Source organism: Rhinatrema bivittatum, chromosome 2, assembly GCF_901001135.1.
Source record: "Rhinatrema bivittatum chromosome 2, aRhiBiv1.1, whole genome shotgun sequence".
In the NCBI taxonomy this organism is placed as follows: domain Eukaryota; kingdom Metazoa; phylum Chordata; class Amphibia; order Gymnophiona; family Rhinatrematidae; genus Rhinatrema; species Rhinatrema bivittatum.
In genome coordinates, this window is record NC_042616.1 from 161,478,426 (window position 1) to 161,504,774 (window position 26,349).

The 26,349-nt window shown below is 50.4% G+C and overlaps 1 protein-coding gene across 1 annotated transcript in view; it reads right to left on the reverse strand.

Moving 5' to 3' along the window:
• The window catches only part of MINDY3 (MINDY lysine 48 deubiquitinase 3), a 696,716-nt gene that overhangs the window by 95,698 nt on the left and 574,669 nt on the right, over positions 1-26,349 (reverse strand). The window contains exon 12 of the mRNA XM_029588822.1: positions 17,127-17,199. Within this exon, the coding sequence (XP_029444682.1) occupies positions 17,127-17,199 (73 nt within the window). The remainder of the gene's footprint in view (positions 1-17,126; positions 17,200-26,349) is intronic.

Sequence of the window (26,349 nt, forward strand, 5' to 3'; positions counted from 1 at the left end):
GGTTTCCTGAGGACTAACATCCTGCTGTCCTAGGAGAACACCTGTTACAGGTAAGCAACTCTGCTTTCTCCTAAGACAGGCAGGATGATAGTGCTCACAGATAGGTGAATACCAAGCTACAGGCTGCTCCCGGTAAGGCTTATGACCAGGCACCGAACCAGGTGCCAACGGGCACAAACATAACTGCGGTGCTGTTGGTAACACAGGGAGACAGCATGAATCCAAACAATGGACTCTAGACAGGAGAGTTGGGTTTTTAAGCCTGGAAGAGGTTACGAAGGACAGATTGGCCAAAGTTATTGTCTTGTCAACTATACTTGTCCAAGCAGCAGTGAGCAGCAAATGTGTAGGGAACTCATCGTTGCAGCTCTGGAAATTTTGGCAATGGGAACTGCTCGTAAGTGGACTACCGATGCTGCCATTGCTCTCACCGAGTGAGCCTTAATGAGGCTTCCAAGCTGAATGTCCACCTGCGCATAGCAGAAGGAGATACAATCCTCCAGCCAGTTGGACAGAGTTTGTTTGCCTACCGCAACGCCCATTCTGTTCTTGTCAAAGGATATGAAGAATTGCAGGACTTCCTGTGGCCTGCAGTGCATTTGAGATAGAAGGCCAAAGCCCTCTTACAGTCCAGATTGTTAAAGCCCGTTAGCCTTGGTGAGAATGAGGTCTCGGGGAAAAGGTAGGCAGAATAACAGACTGATTAAGATGAAAATCAATCACCACCTTAGGCAGAAACTTAGGGTGGTCCTGCGAACCCACCCTATCATGAAAGAACTTCATGTAAGGCAGATAAGTCACCAATGCCGGAAGCTCACTATCTCAGAGCCGAAGTGACCGCCACGAGGAAGAGAACCTTCCAGGTTAGGCACCTCAGATTGCAGCAGTGTATAGGCTCGAACGGGTCACGTATGAGCCGCGCTAGGACCACATTGAGGTCCCAGGACACAACAGGTCGACGCATGGAGGGCTGCATCTGAAGCAACCCTCGCATAAATTGTCCTACTATGGGATGCACAGAGATGGGCGTACCACCAATACCTTGATGATAAGCGCTGATGGCATTCAGGTGGACCCTGACCGAGTTGGTCTTCAGGCCAGTCTCCACAGGTAGTCTAGAAACTGCGGCATGGGGCAGGCAAATGGATCCAAGCAATGACCCCCACACCAGATGGAGAACTTCCTCCACTTGAGGCTGTAAGACTTTCTGGAGGAAGGTTTTCTTGAAGCTACCAGTACCTGAGACACGTTGTCAGAGAGGTTGAGGGACTGCAGAACTAGCCTCTCAACATCCAGGCCGTCAGAGCTAATAACATGAGATTTGGATGGTGCAGCCTGGCCTGAACCTGTGTGATCAGTTCAGGGGAGGTCCCCGGACGGATGGGCTCTCTGACCGACAGGACCTGCAGGATTGGAAACGAGACCTGCCTCGGCCAATACGGGGCCACCAGAATCATGGTCCCATTGTCCTGCTGGATCTTCATGAGAGTCTTCATTATCAGTGGAAGCAGATGATATGCATACAAAAGACCCTTGCCCCAGTAGCAGGCAAAGGCATCAGAGGCTGGCTTCCCGTCGCTCCTGTACAGGGAGTAGAAGTGGCTGACTTTGCTGTTGCAAGGGGAGGCAAAGAGATCTACATCTGGGGTTCCCCACAGGTGGAAGATCCGATCCGCTACTGAGGGATCCGGCGACCAATCGTGTGGTTGGAATGCCCAACTCAGGCAGTCCATCACCACATTTTCCATCCCAGCCAGGTAAATCACTTGCAGGAGCAGGCCTTGGGACAGGACCCAGGACCATATCTGCACCGCCTCCTGACAAAGGAGGAAGGAGTCCGTGCCTCCCTATTTGTTGATGTTCCACATTGCAACCTGATTGTCAGTTTGGATCAGGACAGCTTTGTGGGACAAATGATCCCGAAATGCCCAAAGAGCACAGCAGATCGCTCGGAGCTCCAGGAAGTTGATCTGGCAGCGAGCTTCTTGTGCTGTCCATCGACCCTGTGTACAAAGGCTGTCCACATGCGCCAGGGTGGATGCATCGGTGGTGAGCACAATCTAGGGCGGGGGAGCTTGAAACGGAAGCTCCAGCTCCAGCTCCAGATTGGAGAGATATTCCCATCAAGACAGGGAGGCCTGAAGAGGCTGCATGATGCAGACACATGCATTGAGGTACCGGGTTGCCTTTAGCCACTGAGAGCATAGGGTCCATTGAGCACTGCGCATACACAAGCGGGCGAATGGGGTAACATGGACAGACACAGCCGTGTGACCCAGAAGATGGAGCAACAGGCGAGCGGGAAATCTGACTGTGGCAGACCAAACCCGCCAGTGATGCCAGGGCAAGCACTCAGTCGTAGGGAAGAAATGCCTTGGCCTGAACCATGTCCAGTCTGGCTCCAATAAAGCCTAGATGTGGAGATGGGACTTGGGGTATTTGATGACAAACCCCAGAGACTGCAGCACACAGGCAGTTAGCGTCAGGGAGCGGAGTGCCCCCTGCTGGGTGTTACTTCTGATTAACCAATCACCCAGATAGGGGAACATGCGCACTCCCTGCCGGCGTAGGTGTGCCCCACAACCACCAGGCATTTGGTGAAGACCCATGAAGCAGAAGCGAGGCCGAAGGGCAACACATGGTATTGGAAATGCTCCTTGCCCACTAGAAAGCAGAGATACTTCCTGTGGCTGCGTAAGATCTTGTTGTGGGCATAGGCTTCCTTTAGGTTGAGGGTGCAGTGCCAGTCTCCATCTTGCAGGAGAAGGATCAGGGTGCCCAAAGAGACCATTCTTGAACTTTTCTCTTTGAAGAAACTTGTTCAAGGCCCTCAGATCGAGAATAGGGCACAGGCCCCCTGTTTTCCTTGGTATCAGGAAGTACTGAGAGTAGAAACCCCGTCCCCACTGGCGGGGAAGGTTTCGACCATCCCAGTCATTAGCAGGGTGGAGAGCTCTGTAATAAGCACTTGCTGATGAGAGGACAGACCCCACAATGGACACGGGGGAAAGTCCACGGGGACATCCCTAAAGTTCAGCTGGAAGCCTTGGCGAACGAAGGCGAGAACCCAATGGTTGGACGTAATGCTGGGCAGAGGTCCGCAAATAAATGTAGTCGGCCCCCGACTGGCAATCTGGCACATGCTCCCTCACCTGTATCAAAACCCCTTAGCGGGGCTTTGCTGGGGGGGAGGGGGGCAGGTTGAGGCCTGGGAGTCTGCTATTGACATGCGTGACCCCGAAAGCTGGCACATGATGTGTGTGCCCGGGGAGCAGCAGGGTAGTACTTTCTCTGGCAGTAAAAGGCCTTCCTGAAGCCCTGTTGCAAGGATGTCCTGATTGAGGACGGCAGATCTGAGGTACCCACTGGGAGGTGTTGCAGGGTCTCATGGTGGTCATTTAAATGGGCCACTGCGTCCCTAAATTTATCTCCGAAGAGATTCTCCCCTATGCAGGGTAAATCCATCAGCTTCTCCTGGACCTCTTGTCGAAGGTCTGAGGCACAAAGCCAGGATATTTTGCAGGCACCCTCGCTGCCATTTCAAAAACGACATAGGTGGACCGCACCTCGTGCTTGCCCACCTGCCATGAAAACCTCGTGCTTGCACACTACTGCCATGAAAACGTACTGCTGCTGGGGCAGGCACTCCGACAATTCCTGGATCTGTTTCCACAGGTTCCAGAGGTATTGGTCGTATATAGTTGGTAGGACGCAATACAGGCGATGAGCATGGCGCTCTGAAAGACCTTCCTACCTGGGGCATCTAAGGCCCTGTGTCCTGACTTAGCAGGGCAGAGGCGTGGGTGCAAGAGTGCTTGGCCTTCTTGAGGGCAGACTCCACCATCACAGACTGGTGCAGGAGGTGGCGCCTCTCAAAGCCCAGGGCTTGTTGCACCAGGTAAATAGTGTCCGCCTTCCGACTGACTGGAGGAATGGACATAGGGTGCTCTCAGATCCTAAGGAAAAGTTCTTTGAAAATCTCATGGACTGGGAAAGCCGCTATCTCCTTTGGGGCATCAACAAACTGGAGGACCTCTAGCATTTTGTGCTGAGCTTCCTCTTCAGTGAGGAGCTGGAATGGGATGGCCTTGGCAATAGCCCAGACGAAGCCCGCAAAGGAAGGATCCTTCGGGGGAGACCAACACCTCTCATCCGGCAGAGACAGCTTGGAAAGAGTGCTCTGAGGAAGACTTCACAAGATCGCACAAGATCTCTTTCTCAATAAGGTCCCTCGGGGACTGGTGTGGAAGGTCCCTGCCCAAGCCTCTTGGTTTTAGCATTGAGGGCACCGTGGGCATTGACGGCCCGGAGGGAATTGATGGCACTCAGATCCCAGATGGTCTGGGAACTGGCTGCAGCACTAAAGGCCTCAAAGGCACAGTTGGCTGCATGGATTCTTCCTCCTCTGAGGATCCAATAAAGGGAACTGCTCCAGAGGGGGTCATCGGTGGCTGCTGGGGAACTGATGGTCCCCCGGGCACCGGATGCGTTGGAAGTACACCCAGAAGGACGTCTACATGCTCTAGCAGGGGTGCAAAGAGAGACGGTACAGGCTCTGGCACTGGCATGGGGACCTTTACCGACAGTGGCTCGATATCCCTCAAGGCTCAGAGCACCACTTGATGAACTCTGAGATCCTGCTCCTTCTTAAAATCCACTGTAGTTAAGATGAATGGAGGAGGAAGAGGAAGAGGAGGCTCGGTGCCCAGCACTGCAACTGGTGGGGAACGCTTTGCACTTCCAGGTCTGATAGAGGACAGTGCCTCTTCCCCATGGGGTTGTTTCGGTGGCGGCACGGCGGCCACCAATGCCACACTGGTCCTGGAGCCAAGCACCGATGGTGACCAGTGATGATGCTTGTGGGGTTTCCTTGGTGCTCGGCCTGGTCTTTCCCTGGAGTAGAGGAAGGTGAAGATCCTGATGTACTTGAGTGTGACAACACCAGAGACGGCCTATCACTGGCTCCTCTCTCATGAGAGGGACCCGCCAGAGGGGTAGAGAGGGATGGCGTATCTAATGGCTCCCCTCTGCCTCTAGGTGTCGATGCCCCTGATGCCGGAGTAATTAGATCAGACTGTCAGGCAGGCACTGGATACAAACCTCATGCTGATCAGTAATCAACATGGTCCGTGGGCACTGGGGGCATCAGTAAAAACCGGACGACACCATGAAAAATAGCCAGCGAGCAGTCAATGGCGTTGGTCACTGAGAGGCAACTTGCTGAAAATTGACCGCGCAAAGGAAAAATGTTATAAACACCTACCGCACACCGGACAGCACCGATAGAAAAAGAGGGACCCTATGCCAAGAACGTCAAAAACGACCGGGAAAATACTTTGAAATGAATGAGCTAAGAGCAGAGCTCCACTATTGCGAGGCAGCTATTTCGCGGAAAAAAAGAGACTGAAGAGGGGACCCACGTGGATGTGTGGATAGTAGCATGCTGGGCATGCTCAGTGTGCCAGTCAAAGTTCTAGAAACTTTGACTGGCTTCCATAGGTTCCGACTGTACTGAGTTATGTACAATTGGTAGGAGGTTATCCAGGCGATGAGCATGGCGCCCTGAAAAGGCGCCCAAGGCATCGAGCTCCCTATGCTCTCACCCCGGCAGGGCCGAGGCATGGGTGTGGGAGCATTTGGCCCATTTGAGAGCAAACTCCACTACCACAGACTGGTAGGAGAGGTAGCATCTCTCAAAGCCCAAGGCCTGTTGCACCAAATAGATGGCATCCGCCTGCCTATTAACTGGGGCGATGGATATTGGGTGTTCCCACATATGAAGAAGGAAGTCCTTAAAAATATCATGGATGGGAACAGCCACTATCTCCTTCAGGGCATCGAAAAATTGGAGGACCTCTAACATCTTACGCCGCGCATCCTCCTCCATAAGAAGCTGGAAGAGGATGATCTTGGCCATGGTCCATACAAAGCCCATGAAGAAGAGATCCTCCGGGGGGAGACAGACGCCTTTCCTCTGGGGGCGAAGTGTCCGAGAAAGATTTGTTGGACATCTCTGAGGAAGACTCCAAAGAGTCATCTCCCCACGGATCATAAGGCCCCTCTTCCTTACTGAGATCCCTATGGGGCCTACGCGGGTGAGGTCTACGCAAATTTCTAGACCTGGGGGCACTGAGAGTCTCGGGAGGCCGGATGCCCAGGCAAGGGCTTGGGAAGCGAAGGCCTTGGGACCACTGCACCAGACGGCGCCAGCGGTCAGTGCTCGTCTTCATCCTCGGAGGACCCAATGATGGGAATTGCATCGTGGGGGGGGGGGGGGGGGGGGGGGAAATCGGTGGCTACTGGGGAACAGAGGGTCCTCCGGGCACTGTTTGTGTCAGGAGTACTCCAAGCAGGACATCCAGACGCTCTAGCAGGGGCGCCAGAATGGATGATGTGGGCTCCGGCACTAGTATGGGGGCCGGTGGCGGGGGTGGTTCAATGCTCCATAGGCCTCAGAGTACCGCATACTGCACCCTTTTGTCCAGCTCCTCCTGGAAAGTCCTGTGAGGACAGGACTGATGGAGGGGGACAAGACGTCACTGGCAGTTCCTCAGAGCTCCAAGGAGGCACTGTGCCCAGCACCGGTATTGGTGGGGAACACCTGGGACTCCCGGGTCTGTCAGAGGGTGGGGCCTCTTCGCCACGGGGTTGCTTTGGTGGTGGAACAGCCACCGCCAATGCTGCACCAGGACTGGTGCCTGTGTTTCCGGGATCTCCCACGATGCTCAATCTTATCTTTCTTTAGTGCCAAGGAAGCTGAGGATCCCAATGTTCATGAAAGTGGAGAGAAAATGGAAGAGCAGTCACCTTCTCCATGGTCCTTAGACAATGCCGCCGGGGATGTGGAGAGGGAACGCATATCGAGCGGTTCCATTGATGATTCCAATGCAGGCATGGATAGAGCAGACTTTTTAAAGCCAAAATGTTTCTCCAATTTATGAAGCCGTGCACGATGGCCCTTGAGGGTCATCTGGTCGCACAGCTGATACCCTTGGACGTCATGTGATGCCCCCAGGCAGAGGATACAAACCTCGTACGGGTCTGTGAAGGACATGTCTGCGGGCACTGGGGGCACCGTCGAAAACCGGATGGTGCCATAAAAGAACAGCGTGCGGTCGATGGCCGGTTGCTACCAAGGAGCGGCGCACTGGGAATCTATCGCAAAGGAGGTATAAAATTTTAACCTACTGCACCAAGAAGAGGACACCATCCAGAGAAGGGGGACCCAGTTTTTGGACCGAGAAGAACTGGGAAAAAGACAAGAAAAAAACTCTTAAAAGCTGAGATCCAAAACCGTGAGACATCTGCACCTTGGAAAAGAAGAGCTGGACACATGGATAGTAGCATGCTAGGCATGTCAGTGTGCCATTCAAAGCTTCTAGAAACGTTGACAAAAATTTTCCATCCCGGGCTCCATCTGGTGATATCACCCATCTATGAGGACTACCATCCTGCTTGTCCTAGGAGAAAAGTGACTTATATGGCTAAATAGTGACAGCGGAATGTAAGCACATATTCAGTGTAAGCACATATTCTTCTTATTCAGCTAAATAGCATTGAAAGCACTTTGAATATTAGTCCCTAAATTTCTTATTAAACAATCAAGCTAGTCAGCATTTGTTGAACAGTCAGCAGGCAGAAGCTACTATGGATCTTTGGTCATTTTTGTGTGTTGTGATTCAGTTCCACTCTGATACAGCTTTAATAGTGAAACGTGGACCATGCCAGATCTTTTACTTATGAGATAGATACCACTTGTTAAATCTCTGAGTAAAGTGAGATGCTACTTTTCAATCATCACTATGAAGCAAAATTTAAATTTGCTATTTTACAACACACACTCCAGCTGAATCCACATTATTTCTATAAAAAGATGTTATGTTGGGCTGATTTTTTATATCTGGTAGTGTTTGAATATTAAGAGTTAAGGTCTCATATTCACAAAAACCCTTGAAAATTGTTTTTCTTTACAGCTATACGAGCCCTTAAAACTACCAGCAAACCACAATATTCATAACAGTGTGCAGATGTATGATTGTCACTAAAGAAGTAAATGGCACATTTTGTTAATATATGCGGATTGCTGGCAGTTTTAAAGTTCAAGCTAAGCATGTGTATGTGAGAGGGATCATTTGATTTCTATTCCTGACTTATGACCATTCTCTCTCAACACATCTATCTGTATCTATAGAGAGCGCAAGAGAGAAACAGAGATACATTGTCCCTATAAGCCAGAAATGGAGAAATCCTATTGTGTTGCGAGCAATGTGAGCATGAGTCCCTCTTGCTGTGGCACAATTGATGCAACCTCATGCGCAGAGCCCTAAGGTCTGTGTAGACAGTGGACGAACGAGTCTTTGTATGAGCTAGACTATGGTAAGCTGTGACTTTGGACAGATTTTTTTTTTTTTTTTTTTGTAAAATCATTTTTATTGCGAAGGCATGCATTTCCACAAGCACGAACAGGTATACAAAAAAACGATACCAACAGGGTAACAATCGATACAGAGGTTATGCAAATCCTCTTTTAAATAACATCATCCACCCATGTAATCAAACAGAACTCCCTAACCCGATCGCCACTCCCATTCAAGCATGCATACCAGTCAAACCACACACGTTCCACCCATACAACCACCTCAACCAACAAACGCAACCTCTCCCCCCCCGCCCCAAATAGCCCTGCTCAGGAGCCCCAATTTCTATATACATTAGTAGGGTCCGTAACAGAATAGCAAAACAGAAAAAGAAAAAAAAAGAAAAATGTGCAGCGTGGTCCCACTCTGGGTTTAATTGTCACGGAAGTAGTGGAATACCAAGTGATGCAGTAGCCTGCTGAAATCAAATGACCTTGAGAAGCTGGTGAGAGAAGAGAGTAATAGTGAGTCCAGCAATCTGCATATTGCTTGTCCGCAGGCTTAGGAGATTTGGGATAGTCCATCTTGTGATGATGCCAGGCCGCAAGTAGTAACTAAGGGATCAGTCCAATCAGCAAGTATGGTACTGCAGGCTAGTAAAAAAGCAATCCTGCCGAAGCAATCCTGGGCCCCTGTACACTTCGCAGAGAGCACCCACGGTCCAGCCAGCAGAAGTACAGCGGACATTTGTAGAGGGATCTGGATGCATTTAGTGACACAAGCCATTATCTGGGTCCAAAGTGTCACTAGGGATGGGCAAAGAATTAACCGATGTACCATGGTGCCTTCTACTTTGGAGCATTTAATGCATAGTGAAGAAGGGAGGCGACTCATATGAAAATGTCGCACATCATCACAGATGGTATGATGGATAATCCGAAAATGTAAGTCTTGCAAGCCACTATCTTTCAACCATTTATGAAGAGAGGTGAAACAAGAGGCGAAGAAGGTAACAGTGACGTTGCTTGCACAAAACGGTGTCCAATAGTTGGGCAGAAGATCAAGGTGAGATGTCAGCAACGCACTTTTAATCGTCTACTCCATCCTTTTATGGAGTTGTGTGAGTACGCAAATTCAAACAGAGTTTTTGTGAAGGCGGTTTCTCGTAAGAACTCCTCTGGCTGCCAGTGAAAGGTCTGCAAATAGTGACGAGCTTGAAGGTAAGTGAAGAAAACACTTGCGTGGCAACTAATTTTCAACCAGTCGCATATTGTAACACTTGAGGGAGTCTTCTTCAAAATAATGGAAGACATACATGAGGCTACAACGAGCCCAGGTCTTGAATATCACAATTGCCATGATACCAGGCTGAAAGTCACAGTTACCCACCAGCGGGGTTAGCAACGAGAAAGAACCTGGCAGTCGGTAGAGATGACTGAGCCACCGCCAGGCCTTTCGGCAAGGATTGAAAAAACATTTAGGAATGGCTAGTGATTGGACCGTGGCTGCGGACATCTGAACTTCATATAAAGGAGACCAGGGAAAAGTCATAGGGGTTAACATCCCCTCTTCACTGTAAGTATAGGCATCAATAATCCATTCCCCAATAAAGCGCAGCTGACAGGCGAAGTTGTAGGCTCGAAAGTCAGGCAGTCCCAGCCCTCCCTGAGCTTTTGGATGCCCCAAAGTTTGGTATTTGATCCGGGCATGCTTACCTGCCCATAAGAATTTAATCAGCCCCTCCTGTAATTTTTTAAGATTGAGAACCTTGAGCCAAAGGGGGAGCATGTGCAGCTTATATAGCAGTTTGGGAACAATTATTATTTTAATTAAATCACAACGCCCAGAGAAAGTGAGGGGAAGAGATTGCCAAGCCTGCAACTGCCGCCCCAGAGTGGCCAAGATTTCACATATATTTAACTCATAGAGCTTATCCAACTCTCGAGGGATCCAAACCCCTAAGTATTTCAGCTTCCCAGGTGCCCACGTGAAAGAAAAGGAGCCTTGCCATGTCGTGGGGAGTTGCGGATGCAGGGCCAATGCTTCTGACTTGGAAAAATGTCTGCGAAGGCCCGCTATGTCCCGGAACTGAGTGAAGTTTGAGAGGATGGCCAGCCAACTCTGCTGGGGTCGGCCTACGAATAACAAGATGTCGTCTGCAAACATAGCAAGTTTAATGGGGTGCCCACTCAAACTAATCCCCCAAAATCCTTTTTCACGCTGAAGCTTTTCCACTAATGACTCGAATGCCAAGACAAATAGAGGGGAAAGCGGACATCCCTGCCGTACACCACATTTGTAGGGGAAAAAGGACTGACAGCCCCCCGTTAATAAGGATTCTAGCACTAGGATTATGGTAAAGGATTTGTAACCATACAACAAAGTCCCCTGTTATCCCATATTGCTGTAGTACCCAAAACATATAGTTCCAGGATAGGGAATCAAAAGCCTTTTTGGCATCTAAACTAAGAATGAGGGCCTCCTCCTGCGAGTGGTAACTAAGGGCTGCAATGAGCCTTCTCACATTTTGCACCTCCTGTTGACGAGGGGCAAAGCTGGTCTGATCTGAGTGCACCAAGGTAGGCAAGATAGTATTGAGCCGGGCTGCCAGGACTGCTGTGAGGATTTTTATGTCCACATTAATGACGGAGATAGGCCTGTAAGATCCCACATCTTGTAGATACCGCCCCTTCTTTGGCAATAAAATGATAGTTGAGCAGTTTTCGTCCGGCGGGAGGTGTTTAATCTGGATTAAAGAATTATAATAGGATACTATTATAATTATATTATAGGCAATAATGGGAACTTTAGGGTTTTATAAAACTCATTACTGAGCCCATCAGGACCAGCCGCCTTACCCTTTTTCAGTTTCTGTATGACAGCAAAAATTTCAGAATCCATGATGCGGGCATTAATACAGAAAGGCTGTCACCAAGTAGTTGTGGCCAATTAAAATTAAAAAAAAAAAACCTCAGACACTGGCCGAGGGTGAGGTTTAGAATTGTATAATTTCTTATAATGCGCCACAAAATTGGCTTCAATATCCTGCTGACAAGTAAGCGCCATCACTACCCTTAACGCCAGTAATAAAGGATTTTGTTCTGCGAGGTCTAACTAAATTCACAAGGAGTTTGCCCTGAACATTCCCATGTTTAAACAGCTGATATTTAAAATATCTTAAGGATTTTGATGCTCTTTGATGCAAAGCAGTATTTAGGGCTTGATGTATATGGTCTGCCTCTTGCTTGTTTGCTGTGGAGGAATCCCGAACAAAATTAACCTGCGCGCGCTTTAACTCTGCGGTGAGACGCAGAATTTCTACATTTCTCTGCTTATTGTGTGAGGCAACATAAACTATAATTTTTCCCCTCATTATTGCTTTTCCAGCGAGCCATAGCATGTGTGGGGCAATGTCGGGCGTATTATTAAATTTAATATATTCTTCCCAGCCCTCTTTAGTGTACTCCTGAAAGCACGCATCAGAATCCAAATCTGGGGGCATTCTCCAGGAAAAAACCGAAGGAGGGGACTTACCCAGTTGTAAAGTGACAGATACAGGAGCATGATCAGAAACTGAAATAGGCCCTATAGCGGCGTCGGTGACGCGAGGGAAAAAATGTTCTGGCACCAGAATATAGTCCAACCGAGAGTGAGAGCTATAAGGATGAGAAAAAAAGGTGAAATCCTGGTCCCCTGGGTGTAAAAGTCTCCAAACATCTATTAAATTTAACTCATGACAAAGAAAATTGATGCCTAAATGCAGGTCATTTCTGCTCGTAGCCCTCGGGGGCTTACTGTTTGGATTACTTACCTGGTAATCCCCTTTTCCTTAGTGTAGACAGATGGACTCAGTACGAGTGGGATAGTATCCGCGTGCTAGCAGTTGGAGACGGATCTGACGTCAGCACGGGGTATATAGCCCCACAGGAAGCGCAGTGATTCAGTAATCTTCCTTGCAAAAGCTGTTATGGATGTGTGTACTGACGCTCAGTGAAAAGTGAAAAGTGAAAACAGGATTCCCCTGACCGATTGACAGTGGCTGGAGACCGCCAGCATTCACAACCGGAAAGCGCAGAGACTGGAAGAGTGTACGCACTCATGTAAACAAATGCCCGGCGTACCCGGAACCGGTGAAACCCATGTGCACAGGCAGCTGGGCGGGATGCTGAGTCCATCTGTCTACACTAAGGAAAAGGGGATTACCAGGTAAGTAATCCAAACATTTCCTGGCGTGTAGCCAGATGGACTCAGTACGAGTGGGATGTACAAAAGCTTTACTCCCCGCTGGGGCGGGCGGCTGCCTGAGGACCATGTAGTACCGCCCTTGCAAAAGCAAAGTCCTCCCTGGCCTGGACATCCAGACGGTAGAACCTGGAAAAGGTATGAAGGGAGGACCACGTCGCTGCTTTACAGATTTCAGTCGGCGACAGCATCCCGGATTCAGTCCAAGATGCTGCTTGCGCTCTGGTAGAATGAGCCTTAACCTGTAGAGGCGGCGCCTTCCCAGCCTCCACGTAGGCTGCTCTGACAACTTCTTTAATCCAGCGGGCAATGGTGGGCCAAGAGGCTGCGTCACCTTGCTTCTTCCCGCTGTGTAGGACGAACAGGTGGTCCGTCTTTCGCAGGTCTTGAGTCACGTCCAGATACCTGGGCAGCAATCTGCCGATGTCGAGATGGCGTAATAAACGGCCTTCTTCAGATTTCTTCAAACCTACCGTGGTAGGCAAGGAGATAGTTTGGTTAAGATGAAACTGTGAAACCACTTTAGGGAGAAAGGAGGGAACCGTCCGAAGAAGAAAATTTAAAGTAGGCTTGGAAAGCACGCTGAACCAGCGTGCAGGCACTCCAAACTGCTTTGGAGACGGAAATTACTGAATCGCTGCGCTTCCTGTGGGGCTATATACCCCGTGCTGACGTCAGATCCGTCTCCAACTGCTAGCACGCGGATACTATCCCACTCGTACTGAGTCCATCTGGCTACACGCCAGGAAAAGTCAATTTGCTTGTCCATCACAGTATTAAAGTTGCCTCCCAAGATGAAAGCGCAATCAGGCAATCTCACTAAAATACCCACCAGGTGGACAAAATAGTCATGAGAATAGTTTGGAGCATATGCATTGCAGAAAGCTATCCTTTGTTGGCAGAGTGTCCCCACCACCACAACATAACAACCTTCCATGTCCTGCAGCACTTCGTCCAGCTGAAATGGTACCTCTTTGTGTAAAAGTATCGCTACACCTCTCTGCCACGAAGAATAAGATGAGGAGTAGCAGCTCCCCACCCACTCCCACTTCAATTTATTATGTTCCACCTTCGTCAAGTGAGTCTCCTGCAAAAAGACCACCTGGGTTTTTAAACGCTGAAAGAAGGACAGCAATTTTATGCGTTTGATCGGAGAGTGGATACCATCCACGTTCAGGGATATCTTAACCGATACCATGACAGCTGGCTAAAAGAACATAAATACAGCATGTGTCACAGAAAAGGCATTGACAGTGGCTAGACCGAACGCCCCCCAGCCTGGGCGTTCCATCCCCCATGCCAGAACACATTTAAAAAGCATCACTAACATGTTTGGAAAACATGAAGGGCTCCTGGGCATGTTCCTGAAACCTACCCCCCAGCCTGCTTCTCACATGCAGACACAAACAACATCCATGCCCACACATACCCCACACACACTGAACTCATCCAAACCCAGAACTCCTTGCTCCTCAAGAAGCACGAAGTACCCATCTTCCCCATAGGTCCATGGGCTTCCCTCTGCCCTCTCCCCCCCCCCCCCCAATAGCCTCCCCCGCCGCCTCCCCTCCGCATAGCAAGTAGTTGCTGTTCCTGGTGGCGAATTAAACAGAACCTGCTTAAACATAATAAACAACTGGACGATCCCTCAGTCAACAAAGAACTGTGGTGAAGAAAATCTGTGAAGAGACAGGGGTTTACCCCTCAATGTGGGGCCTAGACCAGTCAGGTAGCAGCGATATTGAAGTGAAAACTGAATCCCTTGCGAATTCAAATCCAACTGGCCTGCACCATTCAAGTAGCATTGGCTGGCTCCAGAGAGGATATAAAAGAATTGGCTTCCTCCTTTTTATAGAAGAGGATAGTACCGTTATGCTGAACTTTGAGCTTCGCAGGAAAAAGTAGCGCAAACTGTATCCCCCTTTTGAGTAGCTCTGTGCATGCAGGAGACAGGGCTTTGTGCTGTGCTGAGATTGCTGCGGAGAAATCGTGGAACAGCATGATCCAGTGGCCCTGGTATTCCACACCAGAGTGCTGCTGAAAGACTTGCATGAGCTGAATTTTGTGTGACCAGTTTAAAATTCTGGCCATCACGGGCCCGGGTTTGCTAGCTGCTTCCCTGAGCGGCCCCATTCTGTGTACCCTTTTGCAGCGCAAGCAACCAGAGGTTAAAGTCAGACCCAATTGAGTCGGCAGCCAGTTTCAATAAGATCATACAGTTCCTGTTCTGGCACAGATTCCAGAAGGCCTATTATTTTAATATTGTTGCGCCGGTTCCTATTCTTTTGATCATCTAGGCAGTCCAGCAGCGAGGAATTTTGCGGTGATAGCACTTGTACTTGCCTTTCCACAATATGCAGCCGGTCTTCCTGATCAGACAATCTGTGCTCCGCCTCATCCAGCCTTTTAGCCTGCCCCTCTACAACATTTTTTATATCCTCCATTGAGGACTGAATTTTTAGAAGCCTGGCATCCAAAACTTCAGCGACCCTGGCAGATATTTTTAACAGGGTCGCCTCCAAGACCTTTGCTACCAGAGCTACACTGTCTCCCGTGGTCGCAGCTGCCATCTTGGCCACACTGTGTTTTTTATGCTGAGAGAGCTGTGCCAATCTCTGGCGCATATTGGGCCCTAGCGTGCACGGTTTCGCCTCAAACTGTGGCGAATCGGTAGCCCCAAGCGTCCTCTATTACCTCCGACCAAAAAAAAAAAAAAAACGGAGGAAAAAGGAGTTAGGGAGGATGGTAGCTGATTAGAAAGGAGAAGGCCCAGAGCTGACTCACTTGTGTGGCTGGGTAAGTCTCGCCAATCTCGAGCTTGTTACAGGTCCCAGAGCGCTCGATTTTGCCCGAAACTGTGGCGAAACAGTAGCCCCCGATGTCCTCCACAACATCCAGCCAAAAAGAGAGGCGGCTAAAAATATTTGAGGGGGGATGGCGGCTGATTCGGGAGGAGAGGGCCCAGAGCTGGCTCACGATGCTAACGACCCCAGTGACGTCATCCTGGAAGTCTCCCCGGTCAGATCTGAAGAGCTGGATGAGGCTAGAGACCAGACAAGGCTGAGGCTGAAGGCTGAAGATTGGAGCATGGCTGAGGCTCAAGCTGAAGGCTAAAGACTGGAGCTCGGCTGAGGCAAAAGCTGAAGGCCAAAGACTGGAGTATGGCTGAGGCTGAAACTGATGGCTGAAGACTGGAGTAAGAGTGAGGCTGAAAACAAGGCAAGCTTGGCTGAAGACAATTCAGGGACATGTTTGCTGAGCCAATCCTGTGCTACATGCCTGGGTTTAAATACTTGGCTGTGTGATGTCATTGGAGAGTACCAAGAGCATGGAATCCCACAGTGGAGTCCTTATAACCTGGGGTGCACACCCCTAGGAGAAAAGTGGGAGCAGTGGTGTTTCCCTGGCTATGTGGGGTGGCAGTATTTGGCTGGTGGCGTCGGGGTGAGTGATAGGATGGCCCCGTGAGAAATAAACATAGCATATTGTTTAAAATAATTGTTCAGCAAATGATCAATCCACCATACATCTTTCAGTTTTTACAGAGACATATTTGAAAATCAACTACCTGAAAACATTTTTTTCATATTTTACTTAGGTATATTAGTAGTTTTCCAACATTTGATGGGGGCCTCATAGATGCAAATAATTTGGCCCAGCTATGGAGATAGCTGCTGGTTGGTCAATAGGCATCCAAACCTGTTTTTTAATGAAGCATTTTCATCAACTTATTTAACTAGATACGTAATTATATTCTATCTTTTATAAAGAAAGCACAGGTTGCAACATAAAAATAAAAAAGTATCATGACACTGAAATTAAATGCATAGAGGTGAATTTTAAAAGTCTGATGCGTACATTAGAGGATGCACAAAGAAGGGCTTGCTCATGCAGAGCGGATTTTCAAAGCCACAGAGATACGTGTGTATCTCCCACAGCGCGTACATCTAAAAAATGTTTAAAAAGCGGCGGGGTGTGGTCATTGGTTTGGGTGGGACATGGGCATTTTGGGGCGTGAACCTGAGATGTGTGCGTAAATACGTAACTCAGCGTGTGCCAAGGTCACCTGCCATGTAACTTTACTTCTGCTTTAGTGCTGTCTAAGTTAAAAATTAAAACTAGGCAGATCTGCAATGTTTTAAGGGTCGGGGCTAACTGGGGAAAGTGAAGGCTATCAAACTAGGGGGGTTGGAGGACATATATCTTAACTGGGTGAACTGGGGATGAACCAGTAAAACTGGGAATGTCGTCAGCTTGCACCCCTTTTAAAATCTGATTTATGCGATAGAAATGGGATTTGTGCGCACATTTGCACGCGGCCAAGCTATTTTATAACATGCACATGAATGTTATAAAATGGCAGTGTCCCTGGGTGCGGGCCAACATATGTGCATAAATATTCGCACACACACACTGGTTTGAAAGTTACCGTCCCTATATGTACCATTTGGAGAACAAAACTTAGAAAAAAAGTACAGATACTTTACTGAAAAATCAGTAGATATGAAAATAAAAATTCATACTTACTACTCAGGTTCTGACACAAGATCAAGAGTCTTCATCACATCCTCTAGCAATGTATCTGGTATAAACCCATTATCTGTATAATTATACAATAATAGTAAATTAATTATTATTTTTTTTTTATAATACATACTTAGGTCTGCAGTTTATTAAATAAATGCAAAGAGACATGAATTTTAGTAAATGTTTTTCTTTTTTCATAATATTGCTTTCCTTGAGATAGGATGGGTAGCAGCAGTAAATCAGAAGGAATCCAGTTTTAGAATGACTTTGGGCCTACTGCTTTCTGTGCTATGTGAGTTCACAATCAGCATACATGTGGCAAGCTCAGGCACCCAAGAAGTTGAGGATTGCTATTAAACACTTCTCTCACAAGCTCTTCTTGACTGACAAATGAAGGGAGACTTTCCGACTTTCCTTTTGGTTAGAGAGAGTATGGACTACAGAGCATTCATGGAAGTGGGGGTAAACAGAAAACATATTATGAAAAGCAAATACTGGAGCTGCAGATTTTATTGCCCACTTAAATTTTGTTTATAAACTCTTTACTTAGAGATTGCTAGACCGCATGTTACATGTGCACTAATTTCTCTCAAAGCCATTTAAACAATGCATGTATAAATGAATGAATTTGAATGTTTTATAAAATTGCCACACCACATTCATCAATCCACAACTAGGTTCCTCAATGTCATCTTCACTGATGCTGTTATCCACTCTTTCAGTCTGTCTTTGCAAACTCTTTCCATTTAATCTTTTCTATGTCCTTTTTGCTCATTTCTATTCTTTTTTCTTGAGTGCTATGCAAGGAATGCATTGGAGAAATTACTTACCTGATAATTTCATTTTCCTTAGTGTAGGCAGATGGACTCAGGACCAATGGGTATAGTGTACTCCTGCTAGCAGTTGGAGACGGATCAGATTTCAATCTGACATCAGCCCCTAGTACATATACCCCTGCAGGAAGTGCAGCTCTTCAGTATTCTCCTCGAAAAGCCTTGTGGATATATATGTGTGACTGACTGATTGATTAACTTAATAATTTGGTTAACTTGGATAACTTCATAACCTGGTTAAACGTTAAACTTGATTAACTTGATTAACTTGAGCTGGTTGATTGACTATAGCTGGAGACCGCCAGTGTACTCAACCGGAAGGCGTCGACACCCGGCAGGGTGGATGCCCTAGGTAAATGAAAAACATGGCTTACCCTTGAACATTTGAGGGCCCTGAGTGACGGCAGCCAAGGGTGGGATGCTGAGTCCATCTGTCTACACTAAGGAAAACGAAATTATCAGGTAAGTAATTTCTCCATTTGCTAGCGTGTAGCAGATGGACTCAGGACCAATGGGATGTATAAAAGCTACTCCCGAACCGGGTGGGAGGCTGCCCATGACCCACTTAGTATTGCCCTTGCAAATGCTGTGTCCTCCCGAGCCTGAACATCCAGACGGTAGAATCTGGAGAAGGTATGGATGGAGGACCATGTAGCCGCCCTCCAGATCTCGGCGGGTGACAGCATTCTAGTTTCTGCCCATGATACTGCCTGGGCTCTGGTAGAATGGGCCTTGACCTGTAGAGGTGGTGGCTTGCCAGCTTCTACGTAGGCCACCTTGATGACTTCCTTGATCCAGCGGGTGATAGTTGCCCGTGAGGCCGCTTCCCCTTGTCTCTTTCTGCTGTGAAGGACGAACAGGTGGTCCGTTTTTCGTACGGGCTCGGACATTTCCAGGTATCTGGATAGGAGTCTGCCGATGTTAAGGTGGCGGAGACTACGGGCTTCTTCCAAATTCTTCCGGTCATCCGTCATTGGTAGCGAGATGGTCTGGTTAAGGTGGAAGTGTGAGACCATTTTGGGGAGGAAGGAGGGAACCGTGCATAGTTGGATGGACCCCAGGGTGAGCCTGAGGAACGGCTCATGGCAGGACAGTGCTTGTAGTTCCGAAATGCGGCGGGCTGAACACACCGCCAGCAAAAACACAGTCTTCAAGGTTAACCGGCGAAGGGACAGGCCTCGTAGGGGTCTGAAGGCGGTTCCCGCTAGGAAGTCCAAAACGAGATTGAGATTCCACAGAGGTACCGGCCACTTTAGTGGTGGGCGAATATGTTTGACTCCTTTCAGGAAGCGTGACACGTCCGGGTGAGAGGCTATGCTGTCGCTCTCGCTCTTGGAGCCGTAGTATGACAGGGCAGCCACCTGTACCTTGATGGAGTTGAAGGACAGGCCCTTCTGTAGCCCATTCTGTAAGAATTCCAGGATCACGGGAACTGAGAATGAGCGTGGTTTGATGTTGTGGTCTTTGAACCAGGCTTCAAATACTCTCCAGATTCTTATGTACGTTAGTGATGTGGAGAACTTGCGTGCTCGGAGGAGGGTGTCGATTACCGCCCCTGAGTACCCATTCTTTCTCAGGCGAGCCCTCTCAATGGCCAGACCATAAGAGAGAATTGAGCTGGGTCCTCATGGAGGATCGGACCTTGTTGTAGTAGGTCCCTGTGTGGGGGCAGGGGTAGGGGGTTCCCTGCCAGCAGTCTTCTCATGTCTGCGTACCAGGGTCTTCTTGGCCAGTCTGGAGCCACCAGAAGAACTAGTCCCTTGTGTAGGTGTATCTTGTGAATGATTGGGCCCAGTAGGGGCCACGGCGGGAAGGCGTATAGTAGAGTCCCCGGGGGCCAGGGCTGTACCAGGGCATCGATCCCTTGGGACTGCGATTCCCGCCTGCGGCTGAAGTATCTGGATACGGGCGTTGGATCTGTTTGCCAGAAGGTCCATGTCCGGTGTCCCCCACCGATCCACTATTATCTTGAAGGCTGTGGGTGACAGCCTCCATTCACCTGGGTCTAGACTTTCCCTGCTGAGGAAGTCTGCCGTGATGTTGCCTTTCCCGGCGATGTGGACGGCAGAGATCTCCTGGAGGTTTGCTTCCACCCACGCCATCAGGGGGTCTATTTCTAGGGACACCTGTTGGCTTCTGGTTCCCCCTTGCCGGTTGATGTAGGCCACTGTCGTGGCGTTGTCCGACATTACTCTGACCGCTTTGTTTCGAAGTCTGTGGGTGGACCGCATGCAGGCTAGTCTGACTGCTCGCGCTTCCAGGCGGTTGATGTTCCATCCCGCCTCTTCTGCGTTCCACTGCCCTTGGGCGGTTAGTTCCTCGCAGTGTGCTCCCCATCCTCGTAGACTGGCATCTGTGGTGAGTAGAGTCCAGGTTGGGGAGGATAGTTTTGATCCCCGGCTCATGTGGCTGGCCTGCAGCCACCACCGTAGCTGGGTCCGAACTCTGCCCGGGAGTGATAGACATAAGGTGTAGTTCTGGGACCGTGGGCTCCACCGTGATAGGAGTGAACGCTGTAGGGGCCTCATGTGAGCTTGCGCCCATGGCACAACTTCCAGTGTGGATGCCATCAGCCCGAGGACTTGGAGGTAATCCCATGCTGTGGGACGAGGATCATCCAGCAAGGTTTGTAGCCGGTTCCACAATTTTGATCTCCTTGTGGGGGTCAGGCTGACCTTGTCCTCTTTGGTGTCGAATCGGACTCCTAGGTATTCCAGAGACTGTGAGGGCTGTAGGGAACTTTTGTTTGTGTTGACTACCCATCCTAGGCTTTCCAGTACAGTTATGACTCTGCTGGTTGCTTGGCAGCTTTCCTCCGGTGACTTTGCTCTGATCAGCCAATCGTCCAGGTAGGGGTGAACAAGTATTCCTTCCTTCCTCAGTGTTGCCGCCACCACCACTATTACCTTGGTGAACGTCCGGGGTGCTGTGGCTAACCCGAAGGGTAGTGCCCAGAACTGGTAGTGACAGTTTAGGATTTTGAAGCGTAGGTAGCGCTGATGTTCCTGATGAATGGGGATCTGCTGATAGGCCTCCGAAAGATCCAGGGATGTGAGAAACTCTCCTGGTTGTCTCGCCCTTATAACGGATCGTAGGGTTTCCATGCGGAAGCGAGGGATCCTGAGGTGGCGGTTGACTGACTTAAGATCCAGGATGGGCCTGAATGTTCCCTCTTTCTTGGGAACGATAAAATAAATGGAATAATGGCCAGTATTTATTTCCTGTGGAGGTACTGGGGTTATGGCCTCGAGTGCCAGTAGCCTGGACAGTGTAGCTTCCACTGCCGCCCTCTTGGAGGAGTCGTGGCAGGGGGACTCCATGTACTTGTCCGGAGGGGTTCGTAGGAAATCCAGGTAGTACCCCTCCCGAATGATGGCTAGGACCCACTTGTCCAAGGTTATCTCGACCCATCTGTGGTGGAATAGGGCTAATCTGCCCCCTATGGCTTCTTCACTTGGATAGGTTGGCTGAATCTCATTGTGGGGTGCGGCTGGGGCCCGTACCCGAGCTGGCTCCCCTCTCGTTGTGTTTGGTCCAAAAGAACTGGTTCCTGCCCGTAGGGCGGGGCGCTTGATAGTTGTTCCTGTAAGGAGTGAAGCGCTGCGAACTTCTGCCCCTGGAGGACCTAGGGAAGGGACGCTGGTTTCTCTTTGTCTTATCTTCCGGCAGTCGCGGCAATGGGGACTCGCCCCATTTGTCAGCCAGTTTCTCTAGATCGCTGCTGAACAGGAGGGATCCTTTGAAGGGCATCCTTGTGAGGCCCATTTTGGAAGATGCGTCGGCCGACCAGCTTCGGAGCCAGAGTTGTCTCCTGGCAGCCACCGCGGAGGACACTCCTCTGGCCGCTGTGCACACTAAGTCGGAGGCAACGTCCGCTAGGAATAATACCGCTGGTTCCATGTCTTCTCCCAGGGTGTTGTTCCTGGTTTGTGATAGGCAGGCACGTGTCACCATGGTACAGCAGGCCACAATTTGCAGAGACATAGCAGCAATGACAAATGATTGTTTGAGGATGGACTCCAGACGTCTGTCATGTGCATCTTTGAGCGCAGCTCCTCTCTCCACTGGGATAGTGGTGCGCCTAGAGACCGCGCAGACCATAGCATCCACTCTTGGGCATGCAAGAAGATCTTTGGTTGCTGGGTCCAGGGGGTACAGGGCCGCCAGGGCTCGTCCCCCTTTAAATGCGGACTCCGGAGCATTCCATTCCAGGTCAATCAGCTGTTGTGCTGCTTGTAACAGAGGGAAATGATGAGAAGTCTGTCGAAGACCCTCCAGCAGGGGGTTCGGTTTCAGTTCCCCCGAAGTATCTGGGCCTGGGATAGCGAGCTCCATCAGACATTGATTGACCAGGTCCGGGAGCTCGTCCTTTGTGAAGAAGAGTCTCATGGTTCGGTGAGGATCTGTCCCCGGGGTGAGCTCCCCTTCTTCTAGGGGTTCGGCTTCTTCCTCAGAGGTGTCCGAGTCCCCATAGGTGGGGCTTCTGGGTAATGGGAGTCTGTGCCTAGGTCTTGAGGGGCCTGGAGCCTGTGGGTCCTCCGGTGGAGCATGTGGCTGGACAGCCAGAGGTTCAGTTTGCATTTGAACAAAGGCGTGAATCCCTTTGAAAAACTCCACCCATGATATGGACGCTGGATCAAAGCCGAGGGGCGCTGGTTCCTTGGGGGTCCCCGTCTGTGGGGGGAGGTCCCACTGGCTAGGTCCGGGGTGCCCCCTGAGGAGCTGGAACTCAGCCCTGGGTGGGACTGGCCCTGAGCTGGATCTCCCAGGTCCTCCTCGCACTGCGTGCACAGGTCGTCTGCCTCCTGGCTTTGTGTGGCTCTGATGTGGCATGCTGTGGCATGCTGGGCAGAGGCCTTGCACTTATTCTGTTCCTGGGGGTGCCATGGTTGTCGGCATGTAAATCTTGTGCGCTCCGGTGCGCTTAGATTGAGCGTGTAAGTTGTGCGCGCGGCTGTGCCGTAGATATGCGCTCGGCTATGTGCGTGCAAGTTATGCGCGCAAGGAATTATGTGCGCGTAAGTCTATGCGCACAAGTGCTTTGTGCGCCTGTCTTGGAGATGTGCGCTCGGAGGCGAATGGCGCAGCGAGTAGGCCAAGATGGCGACGACGAGCACACAGGCAATATGGCGACCCCCACGGAGAGTCTCCACGTGGGCAGACTCTTGGAATAGCTGGGGCCTGGCCCTGCTAGGGCGGATCAACCCGGCAGCACTGGTCCCGGTCGGTGACCTGTGCTCGTCCTCGACCCTCGGAGACCGGATTCGAGTAGAAGATTTCTACCTTACCTTGTCTTCGGCGCTTGCCGGTTTCGTCCCGGGCGGTCTCCAGCTGCAGAGGGAGAGGGCAAATACCTTCACCGCCGCGCTCGAGGGTGCACCTGCTGCCTCTCAGCCGCGCCTGAAGGATCGGGGGGCTAGGTCCTCGCCATGATTCGGCCGCCGGACCGAGGCTCACCTCTGAGGGATCACGGAAATCACCTCGGGAATCTCAACTGGGGGAGGGACCAAAGGGTATCACCGCAGGAGAGCGGGGCTCATCTTCAGATAGGTTTTCTTCTTTCAATTTTGGGTTTTCTTCTTTAAATTTGATCTAACGCTTGAGAGCGTGCAGATAGTCCCTAACTGCTATGGAGACGGAAAATACTGAAGAGCTGCACATCCTGCAGGGGTATATGTACTAGGGGCTGATATCAGATTGAAATCTGATCAGTCTCCAACTGCTAGCAGGAGTATACTATACCCATTGGTCCTGAGTCCATCTGCTACATGCTAGGAAAATTATTTTAAACTGGCACCTCTTCTGTAAAAGAGGGGGTAGATATTCAAAGATGAAAGGCTAAGTAAATTAGTTGGATAAGACTTATCTGGCTAACTTACAAGGGATATTCAGCAGCACGGCTATGCCACTGAATATCAGCAACTAAAAAACTAGTTAGCCGGATGAGTCTGATCTGGCTAACTGTAAACCAGCTATTCAGCTATCCAACTAACTTAACATAACTGGCAAGTTTGAATTTTGCTATTTATCTGGCAATGTAAGCCAGATAAGTAGCTCCTCCCTGGAATGCCCATATCTCGCCACCACTTAGGGATCTGGCTAAGTGGGGCCGATAAAGGGAACTGGATTGTTGCACAAGTCGGCCGCATGGCCAGGCGGCTGGCCCCACTTATCAGTGCAGTGGGGACTTCCTGCGGCTCCCCTCGTGGTGGCGGGGAATCCCCGCTGGTGTTTCCAGCAGGCCTCCTCCAGCTCTAGCCCTGCCACGCTCCTCAGCGCGTTGCAGCGAGGATGCCATCCGGCGTGCTGTCTCCAGCCTGCTCCCTAGGTGCACACGCGCACTACTCTCCAGCATTTAAAGGGCCAGCGGCGGGAAAATGCCCGCAGCCCACCGCGATGATGTCAGAGCCAGGGGCCTATATAATCCTGGCCTGGGCAATCTGCAGAGGCCTCAGCAACAGGTCGAACTCCTTTGGAGCTGCTGGTTACCGTGTTCCTGACTCCTCTCCTTGGATTGTCTTCTGGCTTCTGACCTCGGTACATGTTCAGGATCTTCATTCATCTTCTGCCAGCCCTGACCTCGGAACGTCTGCTTGCCTGCTGCCTACCCTGACCTTGGAACGTCTGTTTGACCTCTGCTTGCCTGCTGCCAGCCCTGACCTCGGAACGTCTGCTTGCCTGCTGCCTACCCTGACCTTGGAACGTCTGTTTGACCTCTGCTTGCCTGCTGCCTGCCCTGATCTCGGAATGTCTCATGACCTCTGTGTCTGCTGCCTGCCTCGACCCCTGGAACGTCCCTGGACCTTTGCTGACCGCCGCCTGTCTCAACTGTGGCCCGCCTGACTACATCTTTGTCTCCTGCCGTGGGATTCTTCATCACTGGATGCCCCGCCTAAGTCCAGCTGGCTCTGGCACCCAAGGGCTCAACCTGCAGGAACGAGGGCTGGTATTGGTGAAGGTCCAGTTGGGTTTCCGCACCGACCAGTTCCGCCTGCCGACAACAAAGACCTGTTGGGATTGCCCCTACAGTTAGCATCAATCTAGTCTCAGCCTTGGGTCCACCGACTTAACAGTTTCCTGAGGTCATGGAACCGGTGGACCTCTCTGGGCTCTAGGCCATTCCCGGACTGGCGCAGAAGCTCCAACAACAACAGTGTCTCGAGATGGTAGCGGCTACCATGGATCGGCTCAGCACTCGTCTCAACGCCTTGACGGCTTCCGCTAACCAACCAAACACCACACCACATATTTCGGTGACAGCAACCATTCCTACGTGGTTACTGATAAAGCTCCGATGTGCAGGAGATCCCAAACTCTAATGGGGATTTCTGAACCAATGCCTGATGCATTTTTACCTGCAGCCTGCTCAGTTCCCTACTGGTGCCATGAAAACAAAATTCATTATCTGCCTCCTGGATGGCAAGGTCTTGGATTGAGCATCACCCCTGTGGGAAAGAGGGGATCCGCTACTCCAGGATACCCAACTGTTCCTGCAGGCCTTCAAACAGGCGTTCAATGAGCCCAGACATTTAGCCACATTGGGCTCAGATTTGCTCTACCTTTGCCAGGGCTCGCGGCCACTGTTTGACTATGCCATCAAGTTCTGCACCCTGGCTTCCGAACTGAATTGGCGGGAGGACAGTCTCTGAGCCATTTTCCTTGAGGGCTTGTCTCCATGTACTAAGGACGAGCTAACAGCGAGAGAGCTACCGGAGGCCCTTGACGCCCTGATTGATCTGACGGGAAGGATTGATCAGCACTTCCAACAAGCCCCGGAACTTCGGGTCCCTTGCAGGCACGTCACCTTTTCCTGCCCTCTCCTCCCCGCTACTCAGGAGGTAGCCTCTGCTGGACGTTCAGAGGAACCTATGCAGTTGGGCCAAACTCACATTTCGGCTGAAGAGAAACTCTGCCATCGCTGCCTTGGCCTCTGCTTTTCCTGCGCCAAAAGGGGGGTACCTGGTGGACCGTTGCCCACAGAAGCTGGGAAACAGGCCAGCCTAGGAGCCGGAAGGGACACGCTTCTAGGCTGTACCAATGTAGCCCACCAACTGACGCTTCCAATATCCATTGTGGAAGATGGCCAAGAATTCCCCACACTCGCCCCCGAGGATTCGGGGGCCAGCGGGAATTTAATACCCGAGCCCTGGTAAAGGAACTGCAGCTGCCCACAAATGCCTGTGAAATGTCCTTTGTACATTTCTTCCATCTATGGAGAACCCCTGCCGGGGCCTTCTGCATGAAGAACAAATTACATTCTGGAGAGAGCTGTGCACCCCATAGTCTTGGGGTTGCCTTGGCTCCAGCAACATTCACCTTAATTCAACTGGGGAACCCTCCAGCTCACCAGTTGGCGGCCTCACGGCTTTAAGGATTGCCTACGATGGGTC